At 42.6% G+C, this 13,821-nt stretch overlaps 1 protein-coding gene across 3 annotated transcripts; it reads left to right on the top strand.

Moving 5' to 3' along the window:
- The first annotated feature begins 1,973 nt into the window (after positions 1–1,973).
- LOC306912059 (uncharacterized protein) lies at positions 1,974–10,389 on the top strand. 3 transcript variants are annotated; one of them, XM_079487913.1, is made up of 3 exons: positions 1,984–2,014; positions 6,437–6,619; positions 8,000–10,389. In XM_079487913.1, the coding sequence occupies exon 3, from the start codon at positions 8,006–8,008 to the stop codon at positions 9,542–9,544; it is 1,539 nt and encodes a 512-aa protein (XP_079344039.1). In that variant the 5' UTR covers positions 1,984–2,014; positions 6,437–6,619; positions 8,000–8,005; the 3' UTR covers positions 9,545–10,389. The 3 variants fall into 3 exon arrangements, with proteins under 3 accessions (XP_079344037.1, XP_079344039.1, XP_079344038.1); XM_079487912.1 differs by having other exon boundaries at positions 1,993–2,014; positions 5,984–6,619; XM_079487911.1 differs by lacking the exon at positions 6,437–6,619 and having other exon boundaries at positions 1,974–2,014.
- The last annotated feature ends 3,432 nt before the right edge of the window (positions 10,390–13,821 follow it).

Here is a 13,821-nt window from a genome sequence, read left to right as displayed (position 1 = left end):
TTCTCTCTTCTGTCCCCAATCCAGTGACAGATACGGACTCTAGCTCCTAGGAGGAATCGAGGCTGGCATCGAGACTCCCCAACTACACTACCGCACTGCACGACGCGCACCCCGGAAGCTGAATAATTTCCCGTTTTCGCTCTGTTGAGTTTTCTGTTAATTAAACGTCCCCTCCGGGGTTGCTGTCCCAACATCGTGTGCTGTCGTGTCTCTTACCTTGCCACAATGAGTTCAGAAATTTTGCACAGTTCTTCAGAAGTCTTTGCTCTGTAGTGTTTTTTACACAGTTCATTAGATTGTAATGTATATGTTCATAACCTCATAATCCTATTCAGTTGCACTCAAAAGCTTAAATACACCTTGGCAGAATCTGGAAAATGTTGCAAATTAAGAAAAAATAATGGGAATATTGCACTGCCCTCAACAAGCTATTTTACATAACAGATATTTACATATTGTATAATTTGGCATTGACATCCGCCCATTTTAAAATTCTTATTCTACTATGAAAGGTTTGATTTTTGTAAAATATTTCAATAACAGATCCAAAGGATTAACGCTTTAGATCAATTTTCACAGCCTTCCTTGATCATATTTAACTAGGGGAAGGAATTTAAAGGACAACAATTTATATATTTGCACTCTCTTTTTATATTTCAAATATAACTCTGTATGCTGTATGAAGCCTGTCTGAAACCGTTTCCCGCAGTTGCCAGCTTCAGGCACAAGTACTTCCTCCAAAGTAAATGCCTTTGGTAGACGACCAATAAAATATTTAAAAAGGACTGTACAACTATTTTGTGTTATTATCAAGAGATGTAGAAAGGGAAGATAAAATGGTTGTTTTTACCACCAACCAGAATAATGTTTTACCGGCAGAGATCTGTGACCCCCCATAAGATGTAAAAAATAGACTTAGATACATTTGTTTTATAAGATACTGTAATAATGAACAATTTGAGGATTTTGTGCTGATAAAATTGTCTTTAATGTTTACAATTATTTTCTGTTCAATTTTAGTGTTTTTATATGTGTTAAAGAGTCTAATGTTATTACATTTATCAATAAAAAACTATATTAAAAGTTTTGTTTTAAGACATTTTTAGTTTCAGCATCAGTTTTCGACCAAGTGCATCCAAATGTTTTCTTTTTTTTACCAGAATATTATTTTTGTGCGTCACTACACATGATAAAATAAATATTGTATATTGCAGGATTGCACCTTAGCCTACACTGTAACTTGTGCTCTATCATAAACAAACAATGGGCACAGAATCATTTTAAAATTATTCCTAAATATATATTAAGATTGCCCAACTGAACTAATCGAGCTCCACAGCACAAAGCAAACTCACTGCTATGCAACTATGCTTCTAACCACAGGTGCAGAGCTGCAGTTCTAACCACACGACTTTAAAGTTTATGTTAAAAGTCCTTCCTCTCTGGCATACAAGCAACTGAATCAGAAGGTGCGTTTATATAGTGAAGACACATCCGTTTTCTGAAGGTCACGTGATTTAGCCTAAAACTAAACAGTTATATTCTATAACATCTCATTATCATACCTTGGCTGAGCTTGATATATTTCTGTAGATGTAATGTGGACATTTTTTAAGCAGATACACTGATCTAATATCTATAACACCTCTAGATCAATTCATTCTATTTAATTTTCAAGAAGTAATATGTCATCACTTTCTGTGATCTACAATATCATTATAACAAACGTTTGTGTAGTCAATTTGTCTCCTGAACATGGAGTAAAAATGTGAAAAATTGTGAAGAACGTTTAGATTGGAGAAGAACCCTCAAACTCACCTGCAGTAACCTTAAACACCTTATAACAAGATAAAAGTAAAATTGTTTTCACATTGTTTTCTGATAACAGTTGTCTTCCTCTAAATCACATGATCTTCAGTAAATGTTTTGTGGTCTTCTGCGTATAAAGGCACCCCCGGATCTAGCGGTTTGTCATTTGAGAAGAACAGAACGGAAATTTTAAACAAATAATATTGTAAGTATAACTTCTTTGAATTATGAATTATCATCTTTTAATTTTGTGAGAAAAGGATGAATTAAGGACATATAATTGTATGCCAAATAAAGGATCTCGTTGTAGACATATATTGTCTATATAATATAAACTGTATTATATAATATAAAAATATAAACTGTTATTTCATTCACAATGATTTTTAACCCATTGTCTGTTTATTCTAGTAAATGGTAGATGGCTATCATCAAATGTCATATTGTTTGTTTTGGGATTATTACGTTAAATTTGTCTACTAATAAAGCTAATTTACAAACATTATTGATGATAATTACTTATTTAAAATAAACAATCAAAGAAATACTCTTTCCACGCCACAAATTTCCTTGAAATATTTATTTTTTTGTATTATTATTATTCACCTGACAAAATGCATAAAAAAAGAACAGGCAAATGCAAGTGAACCTGTGTGTGATGTAGTCTGAGTTAAATATCTGTCTATAGTGACGTGATAATGATACAGTTTGATAATGCAATATCACTCGAGTAGGAGTAGTGCTCTTATACCAGTGGCTGTCATTGCCTCCGGACTTAAGAGCACTATTATGAAGAGACTGGTTCCAAAATGAGATTTTCTAAAATCATGTTTTTCATTATGTTAACATGTTTCTATTGTGTTTTATTGTGTTAGTTAGCTGTAATTGTTTAGTTATTATGGCTCAAATGGAAACAAACCAACTGCAGTAGATTTATATGAATTGGACTGAACAATAAAAACTGGATTTTACATTTTTTTCAGCTTGAGCATGGCATTAACAAATGCAAGACCGTGGGTTCGATCCCAGGATTATATATACTTAGAAACAAATGTATAGGGTAATGCAATGTAAGTCGCTTTGGATAAAAGCGTCTGCATACATGGAAATAATTCTGCCATTGATTTTTACAGTCTTACTGTACTAACACTAAATGTAAGTGTAATTGTTTTTTGGCACCTCTTTTGATATTATATTTATTTAGCTGTTTTTGGTTAAAAACCAAACCAACTTTTTTAGAAATAGCATTTGTAATCAAATTATAAATATATGAATACAGTTAAATATAAAAGCAGGTAAATAAAAAGCATTCTGCCTGTGGAAATTCCTCCCCCTAGATCATGATTACGTCACTGCAAACGCATTAGGTTAGGCCCAGCGTGTCCATTTACAGCGCCACATTAAACAGTCTCGTGTGCATGCAGATAATTTTTCAGGCTTAAGTGTAGTATATTCTTATTTTTCGAAATGAAACGTTGGTTAAAATTGACCAAATACAGTGGCAAGTTTGCTGATGATAAGGATCAATATTAAATAACAGAACATTTAGTAATTTAGCAGACACTTTTATCCGAAGTGACTTACAAAGAGTTCAGGGAGCACTAAGCGATATGTCACACAAGAGCAATAGTACGATAGGTGCTAATACAAAGTTACCAGACCAATACCTGTGGAGAAATAAAGTTAGTGTTGTTTTATTTTTTATTCTGCGATAACAACCGACTGGATGCATTATCCTGCAGCTAGTAATTACCACATAAGTAAATAATTGTACACTAAATATTGATTAAATATTTTGAAGCTCATCTGAAAAAATCCAAACCTTCCATGAGAAAAAAACTTCCAGTTAAACCCACAACCCCAATACTGCTTATGGTGGCATTGTAGACATCCTGGAATTATTTTTTAAAACACACAATAGTACACAACGGAATATCGATAGTATACAGAGTGGTGTCAATAAAATGCATTAAGAATTGTTATCTATACAAGATAGTATAATTCCCGAAATAGCTATACATGATTGTATACCTAAGTGTGATGGTTTGGCTTAATCTAAAAACAGTATTATTTAAACATTATTTAAACTATTATTTGCTAGAGCCTTTCATTGTGATTTTCCTGCCAATAGGGGGCGGTGTGGTTCAGCCTTATGAGGTCATCAAATGCACCTCTTTCTCTGCCTCTGAGCTTTCAAGTGCACAAGTTAGTTTCAAATGGTTAATCGCGAATGTAATAGCAGAAGTCACCGCGGGAAGAAACTGCAGTAACATTTACATTTAGTCATTTAGCAGACCCTTTTATCCAAAGCAACTTACAAGGAGTTTGGGGAGCAATAAGCGATATGTCATAAGTGACAGGTGTAAGAGGTTGCAGATGCCTATTTGTGGTTGCAATCAAATCTGAATCTAGGAAAACATGTTAATATGTGCCATGCATTTGTATCTGCCAATGTATTTTGTAAATGCCAGTTAACACATTTGTGACTATTTTACTTCAACATCAAATTCAGAAGACAGATTTGTGAGTTTGTCCACGAGTGCAAATCTCAACATTCAACTTAAGTTTTTTTAACAAGTTTTCACATTGGGGCTGTGAGTGTTCATTATAGTGTCCAGGTACAAATAGTTATTTTACAAGTCGCATATTGAGAAAATCTCCCACATTTTCATCAGTCTGTTGGTATTTAGTTGTCACATTACACATGAGACGCTTGTTTAGTGCCAGCATTTATTTAATTATTTAGCTCTGGGTCAAAAGCAGGAACCCGGTGCACTCCAGTGCACACCACATTAATTCAGACACAACTATTTTTAAGGCCTGAGTTTTATCTGTATACAGTATGTGGTGCTTAGAGAGTAGGGATGAGCATTTTTCAATAATTTCATATTCAAATATTTTAGCTCATAAAAAATATTATTTGAATATTGGTTTACTATATATTTAGTTTTACATGTTCACGATAAGAAAAACAAGCATATTGGTCTATTTTACTCTTGTGGAAGTCTGATCAACAAGCCGAAAAAAACGCGCTGCTCTTCTCTAACTTTCGTAATTGCCGTAGGAAGTATTTCAGGGCCCGAAATACAGCTCCTCGACGTGCTCTGGATGGATTCGACACGTGCAGAAGACAACTGTGCCTGCATCGCGATTGAGTCCCATATAACCCCAGATACATTATATTCTACGTAGGGGAAAGAACGCTCTTTATGATGTTGATTCTCAACCAGAGATCTTCGAGATGAGCTAGGATGACATCCCAATGTCGAAGCTTTCGCTTATTAGCCAGTCATCTATGTAATTCAAAATGCGGATGCCCTGGAGTGGCAGAGGAGCCAGAGCATCCATTCATTTTGTGTACAGGTGGGGCGACAAGGCTAGGCCTAATGGAAGAACCGGATACTGGTAAGCTTGGCCCCCGAAAGTGATCCTCAGGTATCTTCTGTGACTTCATGACTCCCCACACTCTCCCTGAGAACCTCACGCCTAAGGAAGACGGGACCCACCCATGACTGTGTGCCTGGTCCGGACTGGGGAACTGGTCTGGAGTGGGTGGCCGACACACCAGATGCTTGAGCACGGCGGGGGAGATATCTTACGAACGCCTCCACATGGCGCTTCGCCCCCTGGAACCTGGTGACAGTGGTGTTAACTGCATCACGCTTCGGAAGAGGACGCTAGGACGTAGCAGTTCGGCGAGCGCTCCGAGGAAGTGGACGGACCCATCTCCAGTGCCTTGGCGAAAACAAACCGCGAACCCCAGGACGGGGAGAGGTGGCTCGGCCAAGCACTGAGAGCCCGGATGCTGAGGGCATCGTAGAGTTTGCACTATATCTGGCACAGGGTTCCTTGAATATGTGCAGGGCACAATGAAATCAAGAAGGTCAAGGCATTCTGGAGTGAAACGTACAGCTCAGTGTCAGAAAGCACTGTCTCAGGTCATGGGTCCTTCAACAGAGAATGTGTTAAACCCATTTCAATGTGGCACTTTCCACTTTTTCCCCATTGTTTTTAACAGGGGCTGATTTACTGTAGCAAGTTGACACAGCAATTTCTATGATCTTAAGTGACTGATAGAGACCCCTGCCTTCTAACAACTATTCATTTGATTAATATGCTGTTAATATCACTTCTTCCACTCAGCTCAGTATTGTCATAGTTTGCCGCCCCCCAGGTCCTCTGCACAACTTCATTGAAGAGTTAGATGTCCTGTTATTATCATTCCCGGCCCTCTTGTAGTTTTGGGGGACTTCAGCATCCACCTAGACAAACCCTATGCGTCTGACTTCCACACCCTGCCTCGTGCGACCTCACGTGCCTCGCCACAGCCGGCAATCACAGATCAGGAAACCAGCTTGACCTCATCTACACCCCATAACTGCACCACAGGCAATGTTAAAGTCACATCTCTTTACATTTCTGACCACTTCTTCATCACATTCAAAATGCTCCTCTCTTCATGCACTACACCTCCAACACCTCCACCTGTTTACTTTAGACATCTTCACTCTCTCTTCCCTAGTACCCTTTCTGCTAAATTTTGCAACTCAAGATGCTTACACCGACACCTTATGCTCTACACTTACATCCTGTCTAGTTCATCTTTGTCCTCTGTCCTCTTGACCAGCTTGTGCCACCCCCTCCTGCCCTTGGCTGACTGACATCCTCAGTGAACAACAGAGTACACTCAAGGCTGCTGAAAGGAAATGGCACAAGACCAAGAATCCTGCTGACCAAAGGGACTACCAGTCACAACTATCCTTTTCTCTGCTAGTGTTACCACAGCTAAGACGTCTATTATACCACCAAGGTGAGCAATATACCTAACAATTGCAAGCTTTTCAAGACCTTTAACTCTCTTCTTTGCCCCCCTCCTCACCCACTCACTTCATCTTTGACTGCGGAAGACTTCGCTGTTTTTTTTTTCACTGAGAAATATCATACATCAGCAAACAATTCTCAGCACCTCAGACCTCGGTACACACTACCCTAACATCGAACTCTCCTCTTTCGCCCCAATGACTGACACTGAAGTCACCAGACTTTTCTCGAGCCACCCCACCACCTGTCCTCTTGACCCAATCCTCTCCCATCACCTTCAGGACATATCCAGCAAACTCACACCTGCACTCACACACATCACACCCAGAAGCATCTCAGCTTGGATGAAAGAGCATCACCTCCAGCTGAACCTGGCCAAGACAGAACTACTTGTGTTTCCGGCACACCCTACAGTGCAACACGATCTCACCATCAAACTTGGCAATACCACAATTACTCCTTCCAAAACAGCCAGGAACCTCAGAGTCAAATTTGATGAACAGCTGTCCTTCAATGATCACATTGCAAAGACAGAAGCACCTATCATGCTGATATGCCTTATTCAACATTTGAAAGGTTAGACCCTATCTCACTGAAGATGCGGCACAACTCCTTGTCCAGGCCCTGGTAATCTCAAGGTTGGACAACTGCAATGCTCTCCGTGCTGGTTTTTCAGCAAAAGCTATCATACCACTCCAGCTTGTTCAAAACGCAGCAGCACTCCTCGTCTTCCAACAACCCAAATGGGCTCATGTGACATCCTTTTCATCTCTCTCCACTGGCTACCAGTTGCAGCCCTTATCAGATTCAAGTAACTGATGCTTGCCTAGAGGACTATCACTAGATCTGCACTGACATACTTTCATACCCTACTACACTTCTACACCCCATCAGGAACCCTACGTTCTGCAAACGAGTGGCGCCTTGTATTGCCTTCTCATGAGGGCAGTAAATCGCTTTCGCGCAGTGCACGTGTTTAGATATAACGTTATACCAAACGAATAAATGTGCAGTTTGTAATTTTATATCTTGTTTATTGTATGTCAGTTTTACAAAAAATGAGAAAGCATCACAGAGGTAAGAATTCTGGAAAGGATAAACTGCTTTGTGTGAGTTTGTTTGCTTGACAGCTAGCAGTCTAACTTCTTCAGAGTGACGCAGTTGAAAGGAAATTTTGTTTTAGTTTAGTGATTTAGTTTAGTGGCGGAGTGAAACAAAAACGTTAGTGAAGCTGTTCAACAGTCGTTTCCCGTGGTGATCCTGGTGGAATATCCCATGGCTCTCATGGAACAGATTCAAGAACCAAAAACAACTGTTGTATGAACATAAATAACACTGTTTTCAGTTACACTGTTTTTGTTATTGACAGGAAAACATGGCGAGTACAGGGAAAGAATTGGGAAAAATTTCTGAACTCATCAAGAAAAGCATCTTAATTGAAGATGGAAATCCTGCTCGGTACAGTCTGCAGACCACAGCAGATAATCAGAATCAATCTGAGTCGTATAAAAAAATTATTTTTGGTGAAAGAGACCCAGAGAAACCTCATAAAATAATTCTGTTGGTTGGAGAAACAGGCACTGGGAAGACAACCCTCATCAATACTGTGATCAACTACATGTGTGGTGTGAAGAGAGAAGACAAGATCTGGTTTGAGATCACAGATGATCAGAGTGACAGAACATCAGCTCACAGTCAGACCTCCATCATCACTGCCTATGAAGTTTATATACCAGAGAGTTCACTCGACCTAACAATCATTGACACACCAGGATATGGAAACACTCAAGGAACTAGGCATGATACAGAGATCACCAAGAGATTGCTACATCGTTTTGCTGATGTGGTCCAGCAAATCGATGCTGTTTGTCTTGTGGTTAAAGCAGATCAAACTCGACTCACTGACAACCAACAATACACATTTGATGCTGTTCAGTCTTTATTTGGTAAAGATATTGAAGAAAACATTGTGTTAGTCCTCACACACTCAAATGGGCTTCCTCCAAAAAATGCTCTTACAGCCGTCGAAGAAGCTAAAATCAAGTGTGCTGTAGATGAGAAGAATCAACCCATTTATTTTCTGTTTGACAACTGTCTGTCAGAGACTCTTGAAGAAGAATATCAAACAACCCAGGAACAATCGTGGAATCTCAGTTATAAAGGAGTGGCACAGTTTTTTGAGTTTCTTGAAAAAATCATGACCAAAATCGTACACATTTCTAAAGATGTTTTGCAAAAAATGAAGCAGTTTGAGGAAAACATCTGTAATCTACAACCATGTGTTCAAGAGATCGAGCTAAAACAAAATGAGCTGAAGCAGACTCAAGAAGCTCTGGAGAAACACAAGCAAGAAATTCAAGAAAACAAGAACTTTGAGTACACAGTTGAAGTGCCGTGCAAAGTAAAGGTTGATATCAATCGCGCTGCAGCTAAAAAGGCGATGTGCTGCACCGTCTGTGAGGAGAACTGTCACTATCCAGGATGCTGGTGGGTTGAAGATCTCTCCCGGTGTAGTGTGATGAGTAATAAACACTGCACAGTGTGTACAAATAAATGCCACTACAGCAAACATGTCAAAGAAGACAAAATATATGAAATAAGGTCTAAAGAAGAGACGAGAACTTATGAAGATTTAAAGAAGAAATATGAAAAAGAAATAAGTGATGATGAGTCTTTGATCAGCAAGCTGAAGGATGAACTACACAAATTAGACAAAGAGATAAAAAAGCGGCTGACTGAAGCTTTTAACTGCGTGGGTGGTCTGGAGAAGATCGCTGTGTACACTGAATCTCTGTCCAGACTTCAGCACCTTGACTTTCTCATTGAGAAGTTGAAGGAAATGAATGAGCCGGAAAAAGCTGAAGATCTAGAGAACATCAAGAAAAAGGCAGGAGATACTGGAGCACTGGGATAAATAACAAGAGATAGAGATGAGTGTAACTTTGGCAAACCCTTTTTGAAGATTTTGTTTTATCGAGATTTGCTTATAAAGTGCTTACAATTGGGCCGCCTGCTGATCTAAATTATCTTCACCTCATTCTGAAGTTCTTTAAGCCACAACAGTCATGTGAAATGCCATCCCTCTGGAGCTACAGGAAATTGTCATGATCATTCTGACCGCTGCCACAAGAACACAAATATATTTTCAGTGGTTAGAGCTTGGTGCTAGCAATGCCATGGTCATGGGTTCGATCTCAGGGATTGCACATACTCAGATACAAATGTATAGTGTAATCTAATGTAAATCGCTTTAAGCATCTGCCAAATGCGTAAATGTAAATATCACAGATCCTTTACTATAGTTCATCCTGAACTAGATGTCAAAGACGGGGACTAACCCCATTTCATGTTCTTAAGAAATCTTCAAAACAACTACACTAGTATTGTAATGACATGTAATGACGTCGCTTACAAAACAGAAACGTTCTGGTGTGTGTTTAACCACCACACTATAATACATCATGAAAGATGCGTATTAGTTAGTCTACTGTTTTCTGAAAACAACCCACAGATGGTGTAGTTACTGAGTTCATGAGTCACAAACTATATGAGCTCCTCATGCAAACATTCACACATTTCATGTGACCGAATTCTGAATGTGGCTGAATGTGAATTTGACTTAATCCTGCATCTTTTTACTAAACCCTCTGCATTTGCCACAACCTTATAAGAATGACTATGTAACACAATCCAACAGTGTATGTTTTTGCTTATGTAAAATGTAAAATCAATGAAATAAATTATATTTACATGAATGAAAATAATTAAAATCAAAGTAAAAATGAGGTGTTTTTTGTCACATTGATTTAAAATTCATGCACAAAATATTAAAGTCTGTACACTGTACGGCACATTTCTCAACCCAAATTTACACAGAATTATGATGAACTTTAGATTTTTGTGTCACAGTCTGCTTAACAAGTGTGTGTGTAACATGCTGGAAAAATATTTCTGGGTGAACTTTCCCTTTAAAGGAGTAAAATTGAAACAATTGAAACAATAAAAACAGTATGACATTAACAGTACACTTTGTATAACCAATAACTAAAACAATCTTCTGTATCATTAAGAGTGAAAATGGTAGAAGGTAAAAAGGAAGGTTTATACTAAGATCACACATGTGTAGGCCTGAATGTTATATTGTAGGATGTCTATATACTCTATACTATATACACACAATCAAACCTTAAACATGACACTGTCAGGGATCAGTTAAATATGTCTATTGTGTATTGTATAGGTTTAGACACACATTACTTTTTGGCATTGGCTGGGAATAATACAAAATAAATGTTTATTGTTTAATAATTGTATTTTGGTCAACAGCACACAATATGAAACTTTGTCTAAAATAGCAGAAATCACTAAAATCACTCTTTTTTTCATATAAAAATAGTGAATGTTGGCTGTCAGCAACAACAAAAGACAAGTGTTCCCCTTTTCTGTGTTCATTTTGATGTTTTCCAGAACTTAAGTCTTTTCAGGCTCTTTGATATCCTTTATATTCTCAATGAGAAAATCAATGTGCTTAAGTATGAAGAGTGAATCAGACTTCAGTATCTATAAAGCTTTAATCACCGGCTTTATTTTCATGCTCTCTAATTCTTGTTGTTCCCTTTCTGTCGGTCTCTCGACGTTGTGTCGACAGAATGGGGTTTGACTTGAGAACCTACCTTCTCTGACTTACTTGAACAGGCCAATGAAAATTGGCGAATGAAATTTGCATGCAGGACTCCGTCCCCGGATATCCGGGTATAACAGGGAGCCGGCGTGCCGCATTCATTCACCTTTTATTCTTCGGAGCCTTCGCATCCTGATGCTGACGACTCTGCAGATACTATCTACGTGTTGCTGGTCTTACGACGTGGTGCAGCGGATTGTCCCTTTTCCTGTGACTTCCCCTGGGCGTCTCGGCAACTTCCAAGGCATCTCTCTAAAGAGCGAGCCCTTTTCAGGGCTTAGTGTTTCTTCAGCGCGGCATGTCCCGCTGTGCTCGTGGGTGCGGCGCACTCATCGAGGAAGGGGACGGACACGATGTCTGCCTCAGGTGTCTGGGACTCCAGCACGCTGAGGCAGCGTTTGTGGATACATCTTGCCCGCACTGCGGGCGGATGGTAATTCAGACGTTGCGGTCACGGGTAGCTGCGTTCTTCCGAGAATCAGCCGCCACCTCGAGTGCTTCCCGTTCTGCGGCAGCAGTGGCATCAGCCCTGCCGTCCGCTTCGGCGAGCACCGGGGGTGATCGGGGAATTACCGTGAGCCTCAATCCGTCAGCCATCGGCTCGCGGACCGTTCACGCCCCGCCTCGCTCGTCTGACCGTCCCGGAAAAGGCGGTACGCCGCCTTGTTCCTCCGTCACGCACTCGGACACGGGGCTTGACGACGATGAGATGTCGCTCGCAGCATCGGAGGGCGACCTCCTGGCATCCGGCATCGACGATTCCTTGGAGCTTCCTCCCCCGGGGGGTCGAGCTCAGGATGAAGCGGTCGTCGAGATGTCAGCCATGCTTTCCCGGGCCGCCGCGAGTATTGGGCTGCAGTGCACCGCACCGCCTCTTCCCCAACGCTCGCGGTTGGATACGTGGTATCTTGGCGCCGGCCGTGACTCTAAGCCATGGTCGGCACCGGTACCATTCTTCCCGGAAGTGCATGAGGAGCTCAGTCGGACCTGGAACGCCCCCTTTTCGGCGCGTGCGCGTCAGACTGGCTCGGTCGCCCTGACTTCCCTTGATGACGGGGCAGCTAAGGGCTATGTCGACATCCCTCAGGTGGAACGTGCAGTCGCGGTGCACCTGTGCCCGCAGACAGCTGCCACTTGGAGAGATCGACCAAGGCTCCCTTCCAAGGCCTGTAAGTTTTTTGGCATCGCTGGTGTCGAGGGCTTACAACGCGGCAGGTCAAGCTGCCTCGGCTCTTCACGCCATGGCCAGTCTGCAGGCAGGCCGAGGCGTTGAAGGAGTTGCACGAGGGAAAGTCCGACCCAGGGAGCTCCGCACTGCCAATGACATCGCTCTTCGGGCGACGAAGGTGACGGCGTGAGCCCTGGGTCGTACGATGTCCACACTGGTGGTCCAGGAGGGACACCTTTGGCTGAACCTTGCGCAGATGCGGGACGCTGAGAAGGTTCGCTTTCTCGACGCTCCCATCGCGCAGGGTGGGCTGTTTGGTGATACGGTCGAGGACTTCTCAGTTCTCGACTGTAAAGAAGCAGACGGAGGCGATCCTGCCCCGCCGCGACCCGGCCGCCTATCGCCCGTCGAGGTCCCGCGCGGCGTCTGCTTCCCAGCAGCCCCGTCCCTCTCCGACTCAGACTCCGGCGCCAGCGCCAGCGCCCCCTGCACAGCCGGCCTCCCGGAGAGGGATGTCGAAGAGGCGAGCACCATCCCGTCACCAACCTCCGCGGAAGCAGAAGTGTTCTGACGGGGTGAACCCAGGGAGATCGAGTTCACCGGGCCCGACCCAAGCAACTACATCGCTAGAGGGTCGGACTGGAACGGTGCCTGCCCCGTCCCAACAATACCAGCTGGGCCCCTTTCAGGGCCTGGTGCCCACATTCTCACAGAAAGAGCTTTCTCTCTCCCCGGGTCTTTCTCACAGCCGCTCTCACCCTCCGCGGTGCGGTATGCCGCGATATCGCCCGACAGGCACCTCGGCAGAGCCGCTCTCCTCCCCGGGGTCCCCCCCGCGTCGAGGGAGCCGTACTGCCAGCCATCGAACCACCCCCCACGGGGGCAATGAATCAGATCGAACCTCTGGTCCCCCTGTCTCGGTACCTGGGAGCCTGGTTGGCTCTTCCCAGACCAGCACGGTGGCTAGAGCGAACGATCCGTCTCGGCTATGCGATTCAGTTCGCCAAGCAAGTTTCGGGGCATCCTCTTCACCTCATGGGAGGGGTAGATGCTCCCGTGCTTCGGGCCGAGGTCGCTACCCTTCTGGCGAAGGGGGCGATCGAGCTCGTCCCTCTGGCCGGGATGTACTCCGGGTGTTACAGCCCGTATTTCATTGTCCCCAAGAAAAGTGGCGGGCTGCGCCCCATCTTGGACCTGCGTACCCTGAACAAGCACCTACACAAGCTGCCGTTCGGGATGCTAACGCAGAAGCGCATTCTGACGTCCGTCAGGCGTCAGGATTGGTTCATGGCGATCGACCTGAAGGACGCATACTTCCATGTGTCCATCCTCCCTCGTCACC

Source organism: Barbatula barbatula, assembly GCF_947034865.1.
Source record: "Barbatula barbatula genome assembly, chromosome: 23".
NCBI classification, from domain to species: Eukaryota; Metazoa; Chordata; class Actinopteri; order Cypriniformes; family Nemacheilidae; genus Barbatula; species Barbatula barbatula.
The sequence above is the reverse complement of the archived record's forward strand: the minus strand, read 5'-3'. Positions and strand labels throughout refer to the sequence as shown.

Coding starts and splice junctions, on each gene's coding strand:
- LOC306912059 (XM_079487911.1), top strand. CDS start 8,006: ATGGCGAGTACAGGGAAAGAATTGGGAAAAATTTCTGAACTCATCAAG.